Below are 24,267 nucleotides of genomic sequence, written 5' to 3' on the forward strand. Positions count from 1 at the left end.
GGTACTCAGCCAGCAGCTGCATTTCGTTCTGCAATTCTTGGAATCCGTTTTCTACTTCAGTAGGAGGCAGCAGCAGAATCGTGTGCTGACAGATTATCAGATGGAGGTGGAGGTAATTGGTACTTCGCGGCTTCCCAACATTAAGTGTTGTTTGTATTTGGGAGCAAAGCCTTCTGTCAGGGCCTGAGGAACAAATTACTAATGTGTTGGTTTTTCTGAAAGGCCTACCCCCAAAGACTGCACCTTCAGGTGACAGAGATGGGCAAGGCTGCCGAGAGCTAGGCACCCATCAACAATATAAAGTCTGAGGGCTCAGCTGTCTCCCAGCAAGTCACTACTCCTGACTTCACTGAATCAGGCTGAAAAACACCTTCAATCAAGTAAGTACATAAAAAGGACCAAACAACATACTTCTATTTTAATGGCTGTTTTAATAGTTTGTTTGTGATCTGGAAAGTATAATGGGTGATGGAATACATAGTCTAGGTGCTTTTCTTCAGGGTATTTTTCCACGGAGCCATCCCAAACCAGCATTTCCCATCACTTCCTTCTAGATTTCGTATGTGGGAATCAATACATTCAGTTTCTGATATTCAACTGCAGCCGGGTCTCTAGTCACAGGAGATGCCATCTTTGGAGCAAAGCAAAGCAAAAAAGGAGTACCAGGTGCCCTGTAACTGACATTTAGGGGACTTTATCCCAGCGGGTCTCTCATCTAGTAGCTAGCTGCAAGCCCAAAAGCTCCCTTGAATAGCAAGCAATAGTAACATCGGATTAGAGCATTTGCAAAATTTGTGTCAAAGACCTTTTGTCAACGTATTTTATAGAGAGATGTTGAGCCAGGCAACCACTGGGCCCCTCACCTGCTTTCCCGGGGGTTGTAGCGCAGCCCGTGCGGGCCCTCAGAATCATAGTTTTTATGGTAGGGGAGATGCAGCCACTCAGGGGCATAGGTGGCTGTACTGTACACAAAGCACTGGAGCCTGTCCCCAGGGTCATCGGCACCCTCCCACTCAAGCACCTGCACTTGCAGGGCCCTGCGCTGGTACATGCTGGGGCAGCCTTCGAAGTCATCCAGGAAGCTCAGCATCTGTTCATCCACCTTGTAGATCTCACCTGCCACACAGTGGCCCTTTCCCGGCAGGTGTAACAGCCATGGTATGTTGTGCTCGCCGGCAATCACCAGTGGGAAGGACTCAAGTGTGCAGCCCCGGCCTTGGAAGGCTGCTGAGCCATGTGACTGGTCCAGCATCACTTTGTGGTTGGGTTGGCCTCGTTTCAGGGTGCCGTACACGAAGACGTGAGCCATCTAGCTGCAGGCACTGTGAAGGAGAGAGCAAGCAGGCACTGTGTCAGCAGGTGAGGAGCTCCCTCATGGCCTCCTCCAGACTTACGGCAGCACCACTACATTCACTGCTTGTCAGGAAGAGAAGCCAGCTTCCTGGGTAAGGTGCCTGTGTCATGAAATGCTTTCTCTAGTTATTTAAAAGAACTGAAAGAGGCATTAGGCCAGCCTGTCCTGGAGTTTGCAATTCTGAACCTAGAAAGAGGAGCAAATACTACCGACTTCAAAAATCTGGGCTGGGGGCAAGGTATGGTGTGGGCACACACCTTTACCTCAGGTAGATCTCTGAGTTCCAGGCTGGCCTGGCATAGCAAGCTCAAGGTCAGCCAAGGCTATCTGGTGAGACACAAAATCTGAGCTGGGGTGTGACTTAGAGGAATACTCACTAAGCAACATGATGTTCTTCCATGTGTTTTTAAGCCCTTGGAGCTCAAGTGATCCTCCTGCCTCAGCATTCTGAATAGCTGGTATTAGATTACCACTACAACTGGCAAACAGCACCCATAGCAATGCTAAGGAAGGAAGAGCAGGCATGTCAGCCACTCTGTACCATCAGGTAGACTGATACAGGTCTTACAAAGATCTCAAGCACAGCCCGCATATGATATGCAGGCAGCCCCTGAGCATGTCAGGTGGGGCTGGAATAGAAAAGAAAGCCTTTCTTCCTCCATTGACTTGGGATCACGAGTGGCTCACTCAGGTCTCTGTGATACCGGTCTGTTTCAGAACACAGGCCCCACCCACCTAGTGGAAGCCAAGGTACCAGCAGAAAAGGACGTTGGCCAGGCTGCCGTGTTAACTTGTGAAAGCATGCATGCCTGGATGAGCGGCTATCCTGGACCCCTGCACTTTGGTGGCACTGAGATCCCAGGTGAGATCAGCCACACACTGTCACTACTGACTGCAAGAAGGTGTTCAGCCGAGAAGTTGTCTGTCAGACAGGAACAGCCCAGTCAGGGACCAACTCCTGAAGGCTGGCCACTTTCTTACATCATTAGCTTTGAAGTCCACACAGCAAGTATTATAAATAAGGAGAAACAAATATAAATAAGAACCTGGATCCCAGATTCTGGGGAAACCAAGGTCTCAGGAACACAGTTACATTCTGGTCCTGAAACTTAAGACCCAGCAAAACCTGTGGGCCCATAGCTTTCCTTCTCAAAGTCTTAGAACAGTGGTTCTCAACCTTCCTAATGCTGTGACCCTTTAAATACAGTTCCTCATATTGTGTGGTGACCCCCAACCATAAAATTATTTCATTGGTACTATCATGAATCACAGAACCACTGTCTTAGAAGGCAAAGACAATTCATGATTACTCACAACAGCAACGTTGGCTCCATGTAAAACTAACATTCCCTTAAGTCTGGGACACTGCCTCTGTGTAAAATATGGCTTGAAAATGCAAACACAGGAGCAAGTCTAAGAAATGCAAAGTGACTATTATTAAAACACAGATTATCAATGAGAACAAAACACAAAAATAACACAATGACTGCAATACCACACATGTTTTAATAGTAACTTTATGAATGCCTCAATCAAAAGACACAAGCTAACTGAATGGATCAAGAAACAAAAATCCATCAATTGTCTACAAGAAACAACTCAGTTTTAAAGATAGGCACTGAGTTAGAGGGTGGACAAAAGTGCTCCCATCAGATTAGACCTGAAAGCAAGCGTGTGTCACTATCCTAATACTGCCACAACATACTAAGCAGAAGAGAGAAAGAGGAACGCTTCATTCTTATCAAGAAACAGCTAAGATGACATTACCATCCTAAACATATGCACCAAATTCTGGGGTGCCTAATTTCATAAAATTTCATTTCTACTAATGGGATTTAAAGACACAGATTAATATGAACCCATTAATAGATGATTTCAATATAGCAATTTTTCTATAGACAGGCATCTTAGTTACTATTCTACTGCTGTGAAGAAACACCATGGCCAAGACAGTTTATAAAAGAAGGCATTTAACTAAGGGTTTGCTTACAGTTTCAGAGAGTTAGTTCAAGATCATCGTTGTGGGGAACCTGGTGGCAGGCAGGTAGGTTTGGCACTGGCTGGAATAGTAGCTGAGAATTTACATCTTATCCACAGGTTGGAGGCAGAGAGAGAGTCTGACATGGGATTTTGAAACCTCAAAGTCCCACCTCCAGTGGCAGGCTTCCTCCAACAAGGACATACCTCCTAATCTTCCCCTAACATACAAATGTATGAGTCTCTGGAAGGCCATTCTCATTCAAACCACCACCACAACAGGTCATCTGAACAAAACAGTGAAAGATCAGAATTAATTGCCAGCACATACCAAATGGATTTAACTTCTACCCAAACACCAAAGAATATACATTCTACTTAATAGTACATGGAAGCTTTTCTAAAATGGACCACATCCTGGGACAAAAAACACTTTATAAATCCAAGAAGGTTGAAATCAATCCTTGTATCCTATCTGACACAACTTAAAACTGACAGCAAAAAAATCTCTAGTAAGTACATACACTAATGGAGATTAAAAACTCATTACTGAATGATAATGGACCAAAGAGGAAATCAAGAAAGAAATAATTTCCTGGAACTAAGTGAAAATGAAAATATAACACCCTAAAAGCATTCCTACAAGGGCAAAGTATAGCTCCTATAAATGTCTGCATTAAAATTAAAGGCATGGTGGACTATGCCTTTAATCCAAGCACTCTGGAGGCAGAGGTACATAGAGTTCCAGGTTAGTTAGCCTGGGCTATGTAGAGAGACCTTCTCTCACTGCCACCCCTCCAAAAAAAAATCAGAAAGAACACAAAAAAGTAGCTTTGTGATGCAACTACAAAAGCTGGAAAATAAGAACAAACCTAATCCAAACTCATGGCAAGAATAAAAAGAGCAGAAATCAAAGACATAGAAACAAAGGAAAAAAACAATCAACAAATTAAGAGCTGGTTCTGTTAAGAGCTGGTTCTTTCAGAAGATGAATCAAAGTTCAACAAATCGAAAGAAATAAGAGAATTCAAATAAACAGAATCAGAAATGAGCAGGGAAGCATCACAGACACTAAAGAAACTCAGAGTGTTATAAAGGAATACTTTAAAAACCTATATTTCATTAGCCTGAAAAAACTAAGAAATTGATGAATGTCTAGATTTAGCCAAACACCCAAATTAAAGAAATAAACAACCTAAAGAGATCTATATCAGGGCTGGAGAGATGGCTCAGTGGTTAAGAGCACTGACTGCTCTTCCAGAGATCCTGAGTTCAATTCTCAGCAACCACATGGTGGCTCACAGCCATCTGTAATGAGACCTGGCACCCCTTTCTGGCATGCGGGCACACATGGAAGGAATGCTGTACACATGATAAATAAATCTTAAAAAAGAGATCTAAAAAAAAAAGAGGAGATTGAAATAGTAATAAGTATCCTTCCAGACCTTTGCACAGCAGAATTCTACCAGACTTTCAAAGAAGACCTATAGCCAATCCTTAAACTATTAAGAAAAAGAAAGGAAAAAAGAAAAGAAAGCAAAGTACTCCCAGTCCAAACCCTTCTATCACTTCCAAAAACAGAAACAAAAGAAACCTATAGGCCAATAGATCTGATGAACACAGACTCAAAAAAGTTCAATAAAATACTTATGAACAGAATTTCGACATATATGAAAAGATCATACACCATGACCAACTTTGCTTTTCCCCTGAAATATAGGATAGCTCAACATAAGTGAATAAATGCAACAAACCACATACGTGGACATAAAAGAAAAAAAATCACATGATTCTCAATGCAGACTAATGCAGAAAAGGTTGACAAAATCCAACATACCTTTATTATAAAAGTCTTAGAGAATGTATGACTAGAGGAAATATCTCAGCACAATAGAAGTTAAATATGATAAATCCACAGTCAACTTCTCTTAAATGAAGAAAGGCTTAAAGCAATCTCCCTGAAGTCAGAAATGAGACAGTGCAGTCCAGTATCTTCACTTCCTTTCAATATTGAGCTCAAAGTACTGGCTGGAACAAAAAGGGAAAAAACAGAAGGAACCCAAAAAATACAAATGGGGAAAGATGTCAAGCTATCCCTATTTGCAGATGAACTAATATTATACATTAGCAGATCACCAAAATTCTACCAGAAAACTAGAAACAATAAATTCAGCAATGTGAGAGAATACAGAATCAACTTGCATGCATGTGCACACACACATACATACACTCCCTTTTCTATACACTAACAACACACATGCAGAGAAATCATAGACATGTTCCTATTCACAATAGCATCAAAGAAATTAAAATATCTAAGAATAAACCTCACTAAGGAAATGAAGTACCTCTACAGTGAACACTTTAAACCTCTGAAGAAAAAAAAGATAAAGACACTAGAAAATGGAAAGACAGTTCTTGCTCATGAATTAGTAGACAATGACCATTTTATCAAAAACTATTTACAGATTCAATTCAATAAAAATCCTCATTTCATTATTCACAGAAATAGAAAAATCCTACAATTCATATGAAACCACAAAAGGCCTCAGTCAAAACAATCCACAGCAAAAATAACAATGCTGGAGGAACTGACGGTCCAGATTTGAAGCTATATTACAACCCATAGTAATAAAAGCACAGTACTTGCATAAGAAGAGACCAATGGAACAAAACTGAAAACCTAAAAGTGAGTATATGTAACTTCAGCCATTTACTATTTGACAAATATGCCAACTTAGACTTGAGAAAAGAAAGTATCTTCAACAAATGGTGCTGGAAAAACTAACATCCACACAGTTGTAACCTTGCATGAGCACTAACCCCACACGGATCAAGGACCCAAACATGAAAGTGGAAAGGGTGAAGTTGCTAAAAGAAACACAGGCAGTGCCCTACATGATGGAGGTGTAGGGAATTTGCCCAAGGATAAGGCCAACAACTGACAACTAGGACTTTACAAAACTAAAAACTTCTGCACAGCTAAAGAAACAATAAACAGAGGAAGCCCACAGAATGGGAATCTTTGCCACCTACATATCTAAGAGAGAATTAATATGTAAAGGATTCAAAAATGACCAATTCAAAAAATGGGACTGGGATCTGAACAGAGAGTTCTCAAACAAAGGAAAAAAAGAATAAAAGAAGCAAAAAGAAAAATGTACAGTCCCTAGCAGGGACAGGAGTGCCCTGTGCTGATGCTTCTGGCCCCTAGGGATGGCCACAGTGAAAAGGGATGCTGTTTTCCGAGTCATGCTCCTCCCAGACACTGTGCAATGCTAGTTCTTTCCATGATATTGGATTAAGTCAGTCCTGTGTAAAAGTGCAAGAACTTAGTTTAATAAGGGGTGGAACGCATAGAACAAGGATGGCTGTTTGTCTTGGTGAATGGTAAGTAGACAGCCCCAAGTCGGCCAGAACCACAACACTCCAGGACAATAGCTCTGCTGCATCAGACTCAACGTGGACCTAGACTCCCCAGGGAGCATCAGCCAGGACACCCACAGCGGGGCAGTTCAAGAGACAGAGCCAGTTACAACCTAAACGCAGCAAATGTAGATTTTTGAAAAAATTAAGTCTCTGAGCTTCTACTTTCTCCTTTTTAAAAAACTGGGGTTCATAGTGTTTGCCAATGAGTTATTGACCACTGACTGCCAGTTGTAAGAATCCAATGGCCTTGCCCTCTCATTTCCCCAGCTCCTCCTTCCTACAAAGGCTAATTACTACAGAGTTCTCAACCAAGCTCCTGAGAGAGTTATGGTAAATGTTTTTGGTGGGAGAGGGATTCAAGTCTTATCAAGTAGTGGTTTTTGAACCAAGAAGCAGTCTCAGGAAGGGGACACTATACCATGGAATCATGATATGGACAGTGTTTTCTACTTTAAACTGCAGAAACTCTGCAATTTCCTTCTAAAGAAAATAGCTTATATCTGTAAAAAAAAAAACGAAACACTATGCAAGAGAGGCAAGAGAGGCTAGTTTTTCTCACAAGCATTTGGTAAATAAATCCTTTCTAATATAAAATCAGTTTGAGAATGCGACCATAGAGTACAAAATGAATGTTCTGCATTTCTGGCTTCTTTCATGAGAAAAACATTACCTTTTCTGATTATGTTTTGAACAATATACACAGATCCTTCAGGAAGCAACTTGTCCCTGTGGGGATTGGGAAAGGATCAGAGTTAAGCACTGGAACAAGCAATTAATTCCCATTAGAGGATTAAGGCACTCATGTTCACTTTGAATCAGAGAAGCAAGTTGAGAGTGAACTGTTGTATGACCAAGAGGTTATTTGTCAAAGTGAATAAATTAAAGACCCAAAGAGCAGCTAGATGCACAAGAGGGGCTAGGTAGACAAATGACATTGGCCGGGGGATGGGTAAGGCTTCATGTCTGAGGAAGGACTGCCTTCCTCTTTGCAAACTGAGGGAAGCAGGGTCTGTGCCATATGCTGCTGTCTTCATTCTCACAGATGTGTCCTATGAAGTAAGCCCAACTCCCAGACCTAGACAGCCACACACGGCTGGGAGCTCCAGAGCCTGAACTGCGTACATGTATGCAATGTCAGGACTGAGCCCAAAGCACAACCTTTGTCTCAAACTTTGTTAGAACCTGGAATAGTATGTCTGTCCAGAAGTCAGCCCAAAGGAAGAGTAGGCTCAGTGTCTCCAAATGCTTTAGCTCAGCAAAACCTGGCTAGTTAACATTATTAATATATAAAAATCAAAAAATGTCCATCTGACCGGGTGCTGTCTGAAATGCTGTCACTCAGCAGTTTGCTTTCCTGTAGAACAAATCCATCGAGTTTCATATTTCATCACCAAAGCAGAATTGAAGTGATTCTAAGGCCTTTGCATAACTGTTGTCCTGACTGATGTTTTTCACTAGCTGCCTGGTGGCAAGAGTGTCGAAGGCAGGATTTGGACTTAAGGTAGTCCACATCGTCACTATTGCACATGTTCAGGCCACACATAAAACACGCAGCAGTGAGCCAAATAAGACAAGGACTAAGGCTTAAAGTTTTCTAAAGGATTTTAAATGGAAGTCATCCTCTAGCATAAGAAGAACCTTCAATAAAACATCCATGCTGTTTGTATCAACATTTAGTGACACAAAGAGGTGCTAGTGCACTCTGGATGTCAGCGCTTCAGTTTCTTCACATGACAAACGAGCCACCAGCAATTTGCCAGTTGTCAAGTGAAGACTGTGCTAGAAACAAGTGTCCCATGTGTCTAGCACTGTAGGGATAAGTCCCACCCCTTAGGGGGCGTGTTCGCCTCGGGCTAATGTTTACCTATAAATCTGGCTAGCATGCGCCTTGCTTGCTTCTGCTTTCCTGGTCTCCCCGGGAATGGTGGTTCTGTAAGTCTATTTCTCCATTAAAGCTGTATATATATTTTTACAATCTGTCTGCATTCGTTTACGCCGTTACATAGCACTGCTGTGGGAGTCTTTCCAGAACCAGGAACTCCTGTGCTGCAGACCCGCAGCACGGCAATTATAAACGGTGTCTTCACTCACTTCTATTACAGACCACCTGGGTCAAAGTCGGCTGCACCAAGTTCACAAAAGGCAGGCACAGTGATTACAACCCAACATTGCCAACCACAGCCTTTGTCTTTACCAACTCTACTAAATGCCAACACCACCATCCAGTGGCTTGGGGCACACACAAATACACCCACAGTAACCCTATTTATCTTGGAGTAAAGAATGGGTACCTGATATAGTTACTCATTAATTATCAACAAGCCTCTTAGAACTGTAGGAAACAGGTGAGAAAACAAGATGTTGTGAACTTTAAACCTGGCCCTGGCCTGTGAGCAGGAGCAGGCACTGAGGTCCTGGGCATCGTGCCAGGGAGGGCTGGACACATCCTGCAGATGCTTTGATGCTCTTATTTGTTGCTTGCTCGGTTCTTTATAGTAAAGACAAGACCTTCCTGCTGCAGCCAGCCTCACCACCTTTACCGCTGCCCTGGAAAGGAGACCACCAAACACTGTCCTCACACTGGTAGCACTGGTTGCCTTTGACCTGCTGGTGTGTTCAAAGCTCCAGACACTTGCGGGTCTGGGAAAACAAACCCTTATGACCCCGATGTCACAATGGCCTACACAAATATGGCTTTGGCAACCATTCTGTGAATTTTTAATGTTTTTCATGCTGTGTTAAAGACTCAGCAAGTAAAGGTAAAGAAAGGTCCCTGACACCAAACCTAATGACCAGAGTTTGATGCCTGGGAACCATGTGGTAGAAGGACAGAACCAAATCCAGACCTCTACATGCATGTTGTGGTACACATGCTCCCCCTGCTTGTGTGTGTGTGTGTGTAACTTTAAAACCTTAAGGCAGTTATATACCATCTTCAAAGTACAGTGACAAACAGTACAGACAGTCTTCTCTTCACTTTGTCCATTCTGAGTATGAAAGTGACTGGAAAACGCCAAACACTGACCCTGGAAGGAGCCTTGTGCATACAGGCCAGGTACAATGGAATGGAAACATGCTGGCTCCTGCTGTTCCAGCAGGTGGTTCAGCAGCCAGACTCCTGTCAACAGGCTGAGCAGGCAGCTCCAGACCTCGGAAAGTGCCAATTACCCACTGGCGCCACCTGCAGCTCAACCTAAATCAACGGGTTGGCCACTTTGAGACTTGGCTTCAGTTCCCCTCTCCCGGTTCATGGTCCAGGCCACACCAGTGTGCAGCACAGTCTAGGTGTAAATCTGCAGGCATCTCACTCAGTTTCTGCTAGTCTCTGGCATCACTGCTGGTCAACTCCCACCAGAGGCCAAACAAAAGAGAGCTAAGCGCTCCAGATCCTAGGAGGTGGGCGAGTCAGGCAGGCGCCCGGTACCCAGGCAGGCATGTTCAGACAGCTGAGCCTGAAATGAGATCCATCTCAGCAAGGTGGGGAGCGGCTCACACAGGGACACCCTCCAGCTTGACCCAGGTGATTCCACAGTGGTAGCTATTGTGAAAACCACTTTGTGTGCACATTAATAAACAGTTGATACAGAAAACCACCAGCGAGTCAGGGAGAGTGGTACACACCTAGAACTCCAGAACTCTGGCTCATAAAGAAAGACTGCAAATTCAAGGCCATCATGGACTATAACCACCCTATTTAAAAAATAAAAACTATGGGCACAAGAAAGGGGAGGGAGCTTGCAGGCCACTGGCCCCGTGCCTTTGCCAGTGTATCAGGGAATTCAACAGGCCTCCTAATCCCTAATCAGAAGCAGAGGTTCCTCATCTCACCTGCAGATCTCCCACGAGCAGGGAGTTCCTGCAGTCTTTCTGAAATGGACTGTGCTGCCCTGTTAAAGCCAATCACTTTCTGGAGCAGAGTAAGACATGTTCCTCTGTAGCTGCTATGGAGGCTCCAGGGAAGGAGGCCGAGTCTAGGCCAGCAGGAGAAGAGCTACGAATGCAGGTGCATGGGTACCATGCTTTCTTCACTCACCCAGGGCCCCACCCATGCTAACTGCTCACTAAGTAGTGACTGCCCACACTTGGCTAAGAAACAGCAGAGGACCTGGCTTTTGGACTATTTTCCAGGCTACTGGAGGGGAGCATGCGTTTAACTTACACTTGACAAGGGCTCAGAATGTGTTTCCTCTGCCTGGCACAAACACTCTGGTTCTAACTCACCCTCTGTTAGTGGGAGACACAGGGAAATGGGCACTGAGGTCTGGCTGCAGGTAGGTAATTTCCAGCCTGCCTCTGCCCGCAGAGCTCTGCTGTTTTCTCTGGGCATCGCGGGCAGCAAGGCCGTCCTTGCCCGGACTGTTCTCCCTTTCCTTCATTTTCCTGCAGCATGACTCCTTTGAATTCTGAAACTTTTTGTTAGAAGTACTCCAACTTTTGAAATAGGAATATCTACACTACAACATTGTTTTATTTTTCAAGGGCAGCTCAAGTATGGTAACACTGTGAATGTGTGTGTTCTGGGCTCAAACTCAAGCCTTCAAGGGTAGGCATGTGCTACTGGTGAGCCATTTTACCAGCGCAATCAAACATAAACTCTGCATTGTCAACAGAAAAACCAAGTCAGAAGAAACCTGGGGGAGCAACTTACAGTATCGTACAAGGTCATTCTCTACACCTCTAGGTAGTTTATTACCTAAAATATCGCACAGGGTCACTCTGTAGGTGGTTTATTACCAGTACCTGAGAAAGATAAGAATTTAACCCACTTAAACAACTCTTCTACTTACAAGTATGACCTACTCAAAGTGAAGAAATGAAAAACACAAGCGAGGCTCTAGGCAGTCTGCCAAATGTGATCTCTATTTAGAAGCTACCAGTCAATTTCTTTAGGACAGAGAGCCAAGTAACTTCATGGAGTTCAAGCTCAAGACCAAGCTCTTGGTTACTAGCAGGGATGGGTGGTCCTGGCCAAGAAAAGCAAGGCTCAAGGGGAGGGAACATTGGCTCTATAGTAGCTAGCTAGGCTCAACACAGGACAATCAACAGGAACACTTAGATAATCACCATGTTAGTAACTCGTTGTGGTGAACAAACACCTGACACAGCATATTAAGGTAGGAAACATTCATTGCGACTGATAGTTTGAGGGGTGCAGTGCATCACAAAGGGGGAAGGCAGTAGTAGTTTTTGACTGGAAAGAGTGTAAAGTTGCTTGACTACATCCAGACACAGGCCTCAAGGCTCATTCCCTACTCCCAAGCTACTCACTTCTTCCATCTACGCCCCCTTTAAAGGTTCTGCAACCTCCCAAAACAGTAATGAGGACAAGGTGTTCAAATACATGGACCTATTCTATGGAGGTCATATTTGAAACATAACAAACACCAAATACAATCAAAAGATATCAAACTTGAAACTCCACTTACACTACTAAAGGCATATTGACTACAACTTAGAATCTCACACTAGGTAGCCATGCCTGTTCGTCCATCTTAGAACAAACCACCAAGTACCGCCCTGTCTCAGGCCTGCTGCTGGTTGTCGTTTCCAGGTCACAAAGCCAAGAGGCACCCTACCAGGCAACAGCCATCACACTCTCTGCAAATCCATAGAAGAAACAGAAAAGGGGAACAAAACATCTACCCCACAAAGGCAAATTCAAAAATCAGCACCTAGACCTAGAATCATCCCAAACCCAGATGACTAGATGCCTGCATAAAAACATAAGAACTGTCAGGGAAATATGTCTCTACTAAGTCCAGCTATCCCACCACTGCAGGCCCTGAGTATTCCAACAGCTGAAACACAAGAAAAAAGACCTTAAAACTGACTATATGAAGGTGATAGAGATCTTAAAGAAGAAATGAGTAAATCCCTTAAAGGAATACAGGAAAACTGTGTGGTGGTGGTGCATGCCTTTAATCTCAGCACTCAGGAGGCTGAGGCAGGTGGATCTCTGTGAGTTCAAAGCCAGCCTGGTATAGAGGGCAAGTTCCAGGAAAATATCCTCAGCACATAATAATCAAAACACTAAACATACAAAGAACATTAAACGCTGCAAGGGAAAAGGACATGTAATATACAAATTATTAGGATTATATTATTAGGATTATATTCGACTTCTCAATAGAGACTCTAAAGGCCAAAAACAGCCTAGGCAAATGTCCTGCAGACTCTGAGAGACCACGGATGCCAGTTCAAACTACTACACCCAGCAAAACTTTCAATCACCCTAGATGGAAAAAAAAAGATATTCTCTGATAAAGCCTAATTTAAACAATATCTATATACAAATCTAGCCCTACAGAAGGTGCAAGAAGGAAAACTCCAACAAACTACACCCATGAAAACACAGGGTATACTCTCAGCCAAAAAATCAAAAGCGTGAGCACACACACACACACACACACACACACACCACTAACAACAACAAAATAACAAAAATCAACAATCAGTCAATGATATTTCTCAATATCAAAGGTCTCAACCCCCTAATAAAAAGACACACACTATCAGAATGGATATAAAAACAAAATCCATTTTTCTGCTGCATTCAAGAAACACACCTCAACATCATGCACAGATATTACCTCAGGAGCAAGGGTTGGAAAGAGATATTTCAAGCAAATGGACCTAAGAAGTAAGCTGGTGTAGTCATTTTAATATCTAATAAAATCAATTTCAAATCAAAACTAACCAAAAGAAATAGGGAAGGACACTTTATATGCATCAAAGGAAAAATCCACAAAGATGACATTTCAATTCTTAACATCTATGCCCCAAACACAAGGGCACCATGTTTGTAAAAGAAATGCTAATACAGCTTAAATCACATATTGACCCTCACGCACTGAGAGTGAGGGACTTCAATACCAGATTCTCACCAATGGACAGGTTATCCAGGCAAAAACTAAACAGAGAAATACTGGAACTAACAGACATTATAAACTAAATGGACCTAACATATTACTTACAGAACATTTCACCCAAACACAAAAGAATATACCTTTTTCTCTACACTGCATGGAACTTTCTCCAAAACTGACTACATATTTGGACATAAGGCAAGTCTCAACAGTTACAAGAAAACTGAAATAACTCCCTGCATTCTATCAGACCACCATAGACTAAAGGCACAGATTAAAGGTAGATAGCAACAACAAAAAGCTTACAAACTCATGGAAACTGAACAACTCTCTATTGAATAAAAAATGAGTCAAGACAGAGATAAGAAATGAATTTATAGTAAACCCGAATTTATGGTATACAATGAAGGGGTTCTAAGAGGCAGCTTTGCTATGGAATAATTCTTCTGTACACTGTGTGAATATATGTCACTATGATTGATTTAATAAACAAGCTGATTGGCCAATAGCTAAACAGGAAAACTAAACCGAGAATGATAATGACAAATGAGGAAGGGGGGAGTCAGAAGACACCAGCCAGCCAGCTTCTAAGGAAGCAGGATGTATAGAAAATAAGATAACAAGCCATGAGTCATTTGGCAAATCATAGATAAGAAATATGGCTTAATTTAAGTGTAAGAGTTAGCTAGTAATAAGCCTGAGCTATCAGCTGAGCATTTATGATTAGTATAAACCTCTGTGTGGTAATTTGGGACGTTGCTGCTGGATATCTGGGACTGTGTGGTTGGGACAAGAAACTTCCATTTACACAAATTCACAGTACTAAGTACCTACATAAAAAACTAGAGAGGATCTCAGACTAGCAACTTAACAGTACACCTGAAAGGTCTATAACAAAAAGGAGTCATCACACCCAAGAGGAGCAGATTGGCAAGAAATAAACTCAGGGTTGAAATCAACAAAATAGAAATAGAACAATACAAAGAATCAATGAAACAGAGTTGGTTCTTTGAGAAAACAAACAAGATAGACAAAACTTTATCTAAACCAGCTAAATGATGAAAAGAGAATGTCAAAATTAACCAAGTCAGAAACAAAAAGGGGGAAATAACCATCACTGATGATTGAAATCCAGAGATCATAAGGACACGCTTTAAAAACCTATACTCCACTAAACTGGAAAGTTTAAAAGAAATGGCTAATTTTCTTGATAGGTACCACTTACAAAAGTTAAATCAATATCAAATAAACAATTTAAACAGACCTATAACTCCTAGTGAAATAGAAGCAGTCATTAAAATTCTCCCAAACAAAGAAAGGCCCAGGGCTAGATGATTTTATTGCAGAATTCTACCAGATTTTCAAAGTGTTAACACACCAATACTCTTCAAATTACCTCACAAAATGGAAACAGAAGGAACATTACCCAATTCATTTTATGAGGTCACAGTCAGTCACCTGGATACCCAAACCACATAAAGACCCAACAAAGAAAGAGAATTACAGACAATTTTCCTTTATGAACATGCAAAAGCACTCAAAGAAATATTTGCAAACAAAATCTAAGAACACATCAAAAAGATCAACCATCATGATCAAGTAGGCTTCATCCCAGAGATACAAGGATGGTTCAATATACAAAAATCAATAATCCATCATATAAACAAACTGGAAAAAAATTTGACCTTCTTATTAGATGCAGAAAAGACTTTAACAAAATCCAACAGCACTTTATAATAAAAATCCTGGGGAGATTAGGGGTACAGGGGACATACCATAACATAATAAAGGCAGTTTATAGCAAGCCAATAACCAACATCAAATTAAATTTGATGTTGAAACTCAAAGCAATTCCACTAAAATCATAAACAAGATAAGGTTGTCCACTCTCTCCATATTTATTCAACATAGTACTTGAAGTTCTAGCTAATGCAATAAGACAACTGAAGGAGATCAAGGGATACAAATTAGGAAGAAATCAAAGTATCATTATTTGCAGATGATATTATCATACATAAGTCACACTAAAAATTCCACCAGGGAAGTCCTATAGCTGATAAACACTTCAAGCAAAGTAATTGCATACAAAATTAACTCAAAAAAAAAAAATCAGTAGCCCTCCTATATACAAATGACAGACTGAGAAAGAAATAGGGAAACAATACTATTCACAATTGCTTCAAATAATATAAAAATATCTTGGGGTAACTCTAACCCAGCAAGTGAAAGAAATGAGGAAAATACCAGAAGATGAAAAGATCTTCCATGCTCATGGATTAGTAGGATTAATATAGTAAAAAATGGCCATCCTACCAAAAGAAATCTACAGAGTCAATGCAATCCCCATTAAAATTCCAACACAATATTTAACACACCTTGAAATGACTATTCTCAACTTCATATGAAAAACAAAACAAAACTTAGAAACACAAGAAACCTAGGATATCTAAAACAATCCTGAACAATAGAAGAACTGCAGGAGGTCTCGCCATTCTCAATTTCAAGTTGTACAACAGAGCTATAGTAATAAAAACCACACGGTACTGGCATTAAAAAATGTTGGTTGATGGAATCAAAATGAAGACCAAGACATAAATGCATACACCTGCGTACACCTGCTTTTTGATAAAGGAGCCAGAAATACACACTGGAAAAAAAGAATCTTCAACAAATGGTGCTGGTGTAAGTGGACGTCTACATGTAGAAGAATGTATATAGATCCATAATTACCACCCGGCACAAGACTTAAGTAGAAGTGCATCAAAGACCTCAACATAAAACCAGACACACTGAACCTAATAGAAGAGAACAGGCTTGGACACACTGGCACAGGAAAATACTTTCAGAACAGAACACCTAGGCAACAGGGCCTACAAACTCCGCTGCCAAAGCTGGTGTCTATCCACACAAGTCCATAAGCCATTATTTTTCTTTCTTTCTTTCTTTTTTTTTTTTTTTTGCTTTTTCGAGACAGGGTTTCTCTGTGGTTTTTTTTGGCGCCTGTCCTGGAACTAGCTATTGTAGACCAGGCTGGTCTCGAACTCACAGAGATCCGCCTGCCTCTGCCTCCCAAGTGCTGGGATTAAAGGCGTGCGCCACCACCGCCTGGCCTCATTTTTCTTTTTTTAAAAGGCATTTTTACATAGTCCTGGCTGTCCTGGAGCTTGCTATGCAGACCAGGCTTGCTTCAAACTCAGAGATCCTTCTGCCTCTGCCTCCTGAGGGTGGGACTGGAAGGAATGCGCTATCACACCTGACTTTATAAAGCAATTTTCATAATAGTAAGTAGAATTGAGAGTTAATGGTCTATACTTTCTTTTTTCTTTTCTTTTCTTTTCTTTTTTTTTTTTTTTTTGGTTTTTCGAGACAGGGTTTCTCTGTGGTTTTGGAGCCTGTCCTGGAACTAGTACTTGTAGACCAGGCTGGTCTCGAACTCACAGAGATCCGCCTGCCTCTGCCTCCCGAGTGCTGGGATTAAAGGCGTGCGCCACCACCGCCCGGCTATACTTTCTTTCTTTAGATTTGTGTCTTGAGTTATGTGCACAGGGTGGACTTGGGGCAGTACATGGGTATAGAAACTTTCAGGAACAAGAAGCAGGTATCAGATTCCCAAGGATAGAGTAATAAAAGCTCCCCTTCCACATGATGGTTTGAGAAAGGTCCTCACAGGTTCATATGCTTAAGTACTTAGTCCCCAGTTGGTAGGACTATTTGGGAATGATTAGGAGGTATAGCCTTTTTGGAAGAGATGTGTCAGGGGGAGGCATGCTTTGAGGTTTCAAAAGCCCATGCCATTTGCAGTCAGAGATCTCTGCCTTCTGCTTGTGGATCAAGATGTGAGCCCTCAGCTACTGATCCAGCACCACGCCTGCCTTCCTGCTACCATGTTCTCTGCCATGATGATCGTAGAAACTGTAAGCCTCAAATAAACCTTTTTAAAAATAAGTTACCTTGGTCCTGGTGTCTTATCACAGCAATAGAAAAATACCTAAGATAACCAACCAACCACACACACACACACACACACACACACACTTCTATTGCTATATCAGTAAGATGAAAGGGTCATTAACTTTTAAAAGCAGATGTGATGATTTGAACAAATGGACAATGTCTGGTACTTCTACTCTCCTCAGACCTATTCAAAATTTCACCTCTTCCTACTCTTTGCGATGTGGAAGGTACTAGGGCCAAAAGGAATGAAGAAAGTGTAGTCATTCTTATCTAACTGGAATCTGAGGTCCAGCAGAGGGGCAGAAATACATAAAAATGGACAGTTCAAGGCCAAATAATGTGGAATTTAATCGAGTCAAACAGACGCCCAGAGATTATACCACCAGGACAAAACGGAAGACACCCACAGCTGTGGGGCCATGACAGAATCAACAGCTTCTACCTGTTTCCTAGAATGCTAACAAGTTGTATAGGTGAACCCAGATTGTTGTCATTTAAATGTTTCCTCTGCTATGATGGTGTCCCCAAAATTCATGTGCTAGAAAGTTAACCCCCAATATAGGTGTTGGGAGAGGAGCTTTAGAGGTGATTCATAGGGTCTGCCCACATCAATGGATTAACATCACTGTATCAGAAGAGAGTTCCTCAGATAAACACATTAACGCCTTCCTTTTCTCTCTCCCCTGCCCTTCCACTGGGGATGGAGAGACGACACAGCAGCAAGAGCACTTGCTGTTCTTCCAGAGGACCTGCGTTTGGTTCCTGGCACCAGAGTTGGCCTGCTTCTTACAGCTGCCAGCAACTACAGCTCCAGGGAATGTTACCATCTTCTGCCCTCTTTGGTCTCTTGTGTACATACACAGAGGTACACATCAGTATAGTAGGAAAGGGAGGAGGGGGAAAATAACACTAATTTTATATAATTTAAAAGGAGTTATGCCACTTGGGCTGACTGCTTCTCTCAGGATGTAGGCAGAGGCTGCTCCTTCATTTCCCATATGCCCAGACCCAATAATAACATAGAAATTATATTAACTACAACACTGTTTGGCCAATAATTCAGACATAGTTCTAGCTAGGCATATTTCTTACATCTTGAATTATCCATTTCTATTAATCTATGTATCGCACTTCCTACAGGGCAGGGAACCCTGATTGCTCTTTGGGCTGACGAGGGAGGGGGACTTGATTGGGGGAGGGGGAGGGAAATGGGAGGCGGTGGCAGGGAGGAGGCAGAAATCTTTAATAAATAAATAAATTTAAAAAATCTATGTATCGGCACAGGCCGTGGCTTACTGGTAAGGATCTGGCATCTATCTCCTTTGGCAGCTACATCTACATGGCATCTCTCTGACTCCACCTACTCTCTCTATGTATCTCTTCCAGACTGGCTATATTCTGCCCTGCTACAGGCTGAAGCAGAATCTTTATTAACCAATCATAATAAAACATATTCATAGCATACAGAGGGGAATCCAACATCATCAGGATCCACAGATTTCTAGCAAAATTTCTAGTACCCAGCATCGGGAAGCCCCTTTTGAGTCAGGAAGAGTTCAAGAGACTCCCAAAACAATACAAGCTGTTTCTGTTGCCCTTGGTTACCTCCCAGAGATTGAAGGCAAGTCCTTATTGCTAAAGACACCACCTACTTTGGACACAGGAATCAGAGAATCTGAGATGGATGTGATCTGAAAGCCTCCTTTCTAAGGACTAGCTTTCACAGTGCCTGAAGGTACTATACAAACTGCCAGAGGAGGAGGAGCAACCAAAAATCTTACATAGCTGTGACACCTATAACCCCAACAATGACCAACAGATTGAGATTTCAACAGGCAAGAGCGTCCTAAGGGTGCAATAATGGCACTCGTATCTTGGCAGTAACCAAGTTGTCTAATTAGATACCAATAAATCACTGACATGAATGCAAACCATGGGAAGCCAGAAACAGCTCAGTGAGTAAAGGTACTTGCCACCAAGCACGAGAGCCTGAGTTCAAGCCCTGGAATCGTGTTGTGGAAGGAAGAACCGGCTCCCCTAAGCTTTCCTCTGACTTTCACACACATATACATAATACATAATTTTTTTTATAAAGAAAAAAAGGAAAGAAGGAACTCATGAACTGTCCAGATCAAAGTCAGCCGACCAGGGTAAGTTGAACTTTGCAGGGAATTTTAAATAGCAGCACGCATGCATGCATGCGTGCGCACGCGCGCGCTCACACACACACACACCCAACCCAGAAAATTAAACATTATTTGAGTATAGTTATGCACATTTAATATGTATATACCATGACTACTTTTATATTGCAGCTCCAGAGGTAGGCATTTGTATAAAAACTTCAGGGCCTACAAATTCTGAATTTGTATTTGCCCCTTTACAGGGAAAGGTTGCTAAATCTCTGCCCGCCTAAGGGTCAATCAACAGATATCATTTATTTGCACAATATTTTAAACAAACTCACATAAAAATTTGAGCATTTTGAGGTAATCTGCTAAGAGGTGATGATGACTTTTTGGTCCCAGAAGAAAAAGTTCCTTCTTTGGAGGTACAAACCTAATTGTTTAAAGGAGATCTGTTATACTATCTAGAATAAACTGCTTTAAATCAGGTTTTTTTATCTTGCAGTGTTGAGGGTAAAACCCAGGAATCTCCAGTCTTAAATGAACAGACACTGGGAAGAATGCAATCAGGCTGGATAGAATCATGACATCTATTTAGTGGCTATCTGGAAGTTTATTAGATTACTTCTATGCTTTCACGTTTGGTTAAAATTTTTCCAACTAAAAAGGAAAATCAGAACCCTAATAAAAAACAGAACCTTTTCCTTCCTCAGTATGATCTGGTTCAGATGTCCCTAGATCCAGGCAGTCTCAACACACGTGTTGGCTCCCTTGCTCTTTCTGAAGTTTCATATTTCCATCCTGTCTTTTGCTCATGGTATCTAAAACCAGTAATGTCATTGTCCCATTCCTCCATAAAAAGTCACTCTCTGCTCAAAGTTTAGTCCCTCCATGGGAAGCATTCAATCCAATAGCACATGGCCTTTCCCTTCGTCCTTCCCATACTACTGATAATATCTATTGACTCAATGTCATAAAACCCCAGTGACTTTGAACAACTACCCTTTTCAGTGAACTCAGCCGAGGGAGTGTAACAATACCTCACAAAGTAACCAGTGCCTACACAGCTCTGGGTTCCACGGGTTAGGCCTGCAACCTAAGCAAAGCTGTCCTTCCCAGAGCTGTTCCATCAACAATACAGAGCAGCCTTTGACTGAAGGATGATTTGTCAGTCAAGATGCTGGGTAGTCATGGTTAGCTCAGGCTCTCTGAATAAAATTTCTAATATCTATTGGATCCAGATGGGGAATGTTTTACAGAAGACTGCTAAGATCTTTGATGCAGTCCTTCTATTGCTTCCTCCCATGGGCCATATCCCTCTCCAAACATGACAGCACTAGTTTATAGGGTGGAGGGTACAATAAAAAGTTATGCAATGAGCCCTTTTCAAGCATTGACAGAACTGGAGCTCTCAAAAGCTCTCACTCGATAAGGTGAAAAGAACACGTTGGTGGGGAGCGGTTATTTCTTGACATAAGGTCTTTCATAGCTGAGGATGGTTTGTTTCAATCTTCTGGGTGCTAGGATTACAGGCATAAGCCGCCACACTTGGCTTGAACATATTACCTTAAAAATGAACGATCGCAGGGTTGTGGTTCTGTACACACACAGCCCACCCACTATCCAAGATCACCACAAACAGCCATTAGTAAGATTCCATCTCACCCTCTCACATAGCAAGGTGGCAGTTTACAACTGAGCTACATATCCAATCCCAACTTTGTTTTCCAGTGCTGGAGATCCAACCTTGGGCTTTTTGTATGCTTAAGGTTATGGTTAGTAAAGTTTACTAGTTAAAAAAAAAAAAGCTCGGTACAAAAAGCCACCCATTAACTTTGCAAACTAAGCTTTTAAAGACAAATGTTCTCCATTGGAGAAGACTGGTCTCCTTACTCAGGGACTTCTTTCTGGCTTCTCCTGGGAGCCGGGACAGGAAAAGAAGGCCAAACTGCAGGGCTCCTCACGTTAGCACTTCAATTACAGGAGCCAGGGCAGGAAAAAGCCTTCAACGAGCAGAAAATAAGTACATGTGTACACAAGACTTACCTCTCAGAGGTAATTCCAATTGATTCAATGATGGCATTTATTTTTAACACATGATTTCTTACTGGGACCTTCAGCTTACTCTTTAAAAAAAAAATGGCTCCTACTCTACTTTGTTTCCTTATTCCTTCAACACGAATAAACTGAGCTTGGAGTTAAGCTAAGTTAAAACACATGCACACCTCTGATGGGTTTTGAGCAAGGCTATGTATGCCGTTATAACTGGCTAATAGAGTAAACAGTAATGAAAACCACGACGAGAATTCAAAGGCAAGAATCTCCAAAGTTCCAAATGTGTTATTAATGGTTCCAAAAGAACCTAAGACCAGAAAGTGACCCAGAGAAGTTGGTTTTGAATTCTTTTGCAAGTTTTGGTCTCCACACGCATAAGAAACACCTAAAATTAAAAAGCAGAACTTTTGAAAACAGCCTCATTCCACTTAGGCTCTTAAGCTACCTGCTGGAGCCATGCGTCCCACCAGCAGCGAGCAGCCGCTCCCCTGAGACCAGCGTCTCCGGTCTGCGTCTCCCGCCGTGGCCATCGCGTCCATTGCGTGGGCCGTCCCCGGCGGGGTTCCGGGGTCAAACGAGCTCCCCGCCCAGCGGGTTCCGCCCGCCCGGCCCCCGCACCTGCAGGGACACTAGCGGCCCACGCTCCGCTGGCTGGTGACTGAGTCTCAACCGCCCCAGGCTCCCAGTCCCAGCCCGCTCAGCGTCTCACCTGCACCCGGCCAAGAGGATCGCGGGGAGCGCTCCGGGCGGCGGAGCGGAAATGCCCTGCTGGGCAGGCGCCGCAACCAAATCGCCCCGGGCGGCGCCCCCTGCAGGCTGCACGCAGCTCCTCTGGCCCCTGCGGCGCCCACGCCTTGATGTCCGCGCTAGCACACCTGCCGCCTGCACCTCTTCCCACGTGGCCAGAACCACGCACTTACCTTTCTCCGAACTGAAAGAGCCCCTCCCCCGACACCAGACACAGGTACAACCGCTTCCACGGGAGTAGACTCTACATTACACACGCCTGGGTTGGACCCAAACACACCTGAAACCTGCTACTTCAGAAAGACTCATAAACACAAAATTAAAGACTCACCTCCTTACATAAACCCTGAGATGACGCTAAACTCAGATCTGAGACTCCACAAGACAAATTGATGAAGCACCAAAGTCTCACACCTGCTCATACATACTCCTACTGGATACTCCACAAGACAAATTGATGAAGCACCAAAGTCTCACACCTGCTCATACATACTCCTACTGGATACTCCACAAGACAAATTGATGAAGCACCAAAGTCTCACACCTGCTCATACATACTCCTACTGGATACTCCACAAGACAAATTGATGAAGCACCAAAGTCTCACACCTGCTCATACATACTCCTACTGGATACTCCACAAGACAAATTGATGAAGCACCAAAGTCTCACACCTGCTCATACATACTCCTACTGGATACTCCACAAGACAAATTGATGAAGCACCAAAGTCTCACACCTGCTCATACATACTCCTACTGGATACTCCACAAGACAAATTGATGAAGCACCAAAGTCTCACACCTGCTCATACATACTCCTACTGGATACTCCACAAGACAAATTGATGAAGCACCAAAGTCTCACACCTGCTCATACATACTCCTACTGGATACTCCACAAGACAAATTGATGAAGCACCAAAGTCTCACACCTGCTCATACATACTCCTACTGGATACTCCACAAGACAAATTGATGAAGCACCAAAGTCTCACACCTGCTCATACATACTCCTACTGGATACTCCACAAGACAAATTGATGAATCACCAAAGTCTCACACCTGCTCATACATACTCCTACTGGATACTCCACAAGACAAATTGATGAAGCACCAAAGTCTCACACCTGCTCATACATACTCCTACTGGATACTCCACAAGACAAATTGATGAATCACCAAAGTCTCACACCTGCTCATACATACTCCTACTGGATACTCCACAAGACAAATTGATGAAGCACCAAAGTCTCACACCTGCTCATACATACTCCTACTGGATACTCCACAAGACAAATTGATGAAGCACCAAAGTCTCACACCTGCTCATACATACTCCTACTGGATACTCCACAAGACAAATTGATGAAGCACCAAAGTCTCACACCTGCTCATACATACTCCTACTGGATACTCCACAAGACAAATTGATGAAGCACCAAAGTCTCACACCTGCTCATACATACTCCTACTGGATACTCCACAAGACAAATTGATGAATCACCAAAGTCTCACACCTGCTCATACATACTCCTACTGGATACTCCACAAGACAAATTGATGAAGCACCAAAGTCTCACACCTGCTCATACATACTCCTACTGGATACTCCACAAGACAAATTGATGAATCACCAAAGTCTCACACCTGCTCATACATACTCCTAGATGAATCACCAAAGTCTCACACCTGCTCATACATACTCCTACTGGATACTCCACAAGACAAATTGATGAAGCACCAAAGTCTCACACCTG

The 24,267-nt window shown here is 42.6% G+C and overlaps 1 protein-coding gene across 8 annotated transcripts; it reads right to left on the minus strand.

Moving 5' to 3' along the window:
* Positions 1-411: 411 nt before the first annotated feature.
* Positions 412-22,613, minus strand: Ggact (gamma-glutamylamine cyclotransferase). 8 transcript variants are annotated; one of them, XM_075950231.1, is made up of 4 exons: positions 22,471-22,563; positions 21,600-21,709; positions 864-1,322; positions 412-677 (listed from the first exon to the last, which is right to left on the minus strand). In XM_075950231.1, the coding sequence occupies exons 3-4, from the start codon at positions 1,307-1,309 to the stop codon at positions 551-553; spliced, it is 573 nt and encodes a 190-aa protein (XP_075806346.1). In that variant the 5' UTR covers positions 1,310-1,322; positions 21,600-21,709; positions 22,471-22,563; the 3' UTR covers positions 412-550. The 8 variants fall into 8 exon arrangements, with proteins under 8 accessions (XP_075806346.1, XP_075806344.1, XP_075806349.1 ...); XM_075950229.1 differs by lacking the exon at positions 21,600-21,709 and adding an exon at positions 7,431-7,486 and having other exon boundaries at positions 22,471-22,531; XM_075950234.1 differs by lacking the exon at positions 21,600-21,709 and having other exon boundaries at positions 412-671; positions 22,471-22,613.
* Between the last annotated feature and the right edge of the window lie 1,654 nt (positions 22,614-24,267).

This window comes from Microtus pennsylvanicus, chromosome 15, assembly GCF_037038515.1.
Source record: "Microtus pennsylvanicus isolate mMicPen1 chromosome 15, mMicPen1.hap1, whole genome shotgun sequence".
Classification (NCBI taxonomy): Eukaryota; Metazoa; Chordata; class Mammalia; order Rodentia; family Cricetidae; genus Microtus; species Microtus pennsylvanicus.

Bases quoted from the DNA above. Each gene is read 5' to 3' on its own strand.
- Ggact (XM_075950228.1), bottom strand. From the start codon at position 1,309: ATGGCTCACGTCTTCGTGTACGGCACCCTGAAACGAGGCCAACCCAAC. The intron at 678-863 runs GTGAGGGGCCCA...CCTAAATGTCAG, and splicing joins TACAACCCCCGGGAAAGCAG to TTACAGGGCACCTGGTACTC.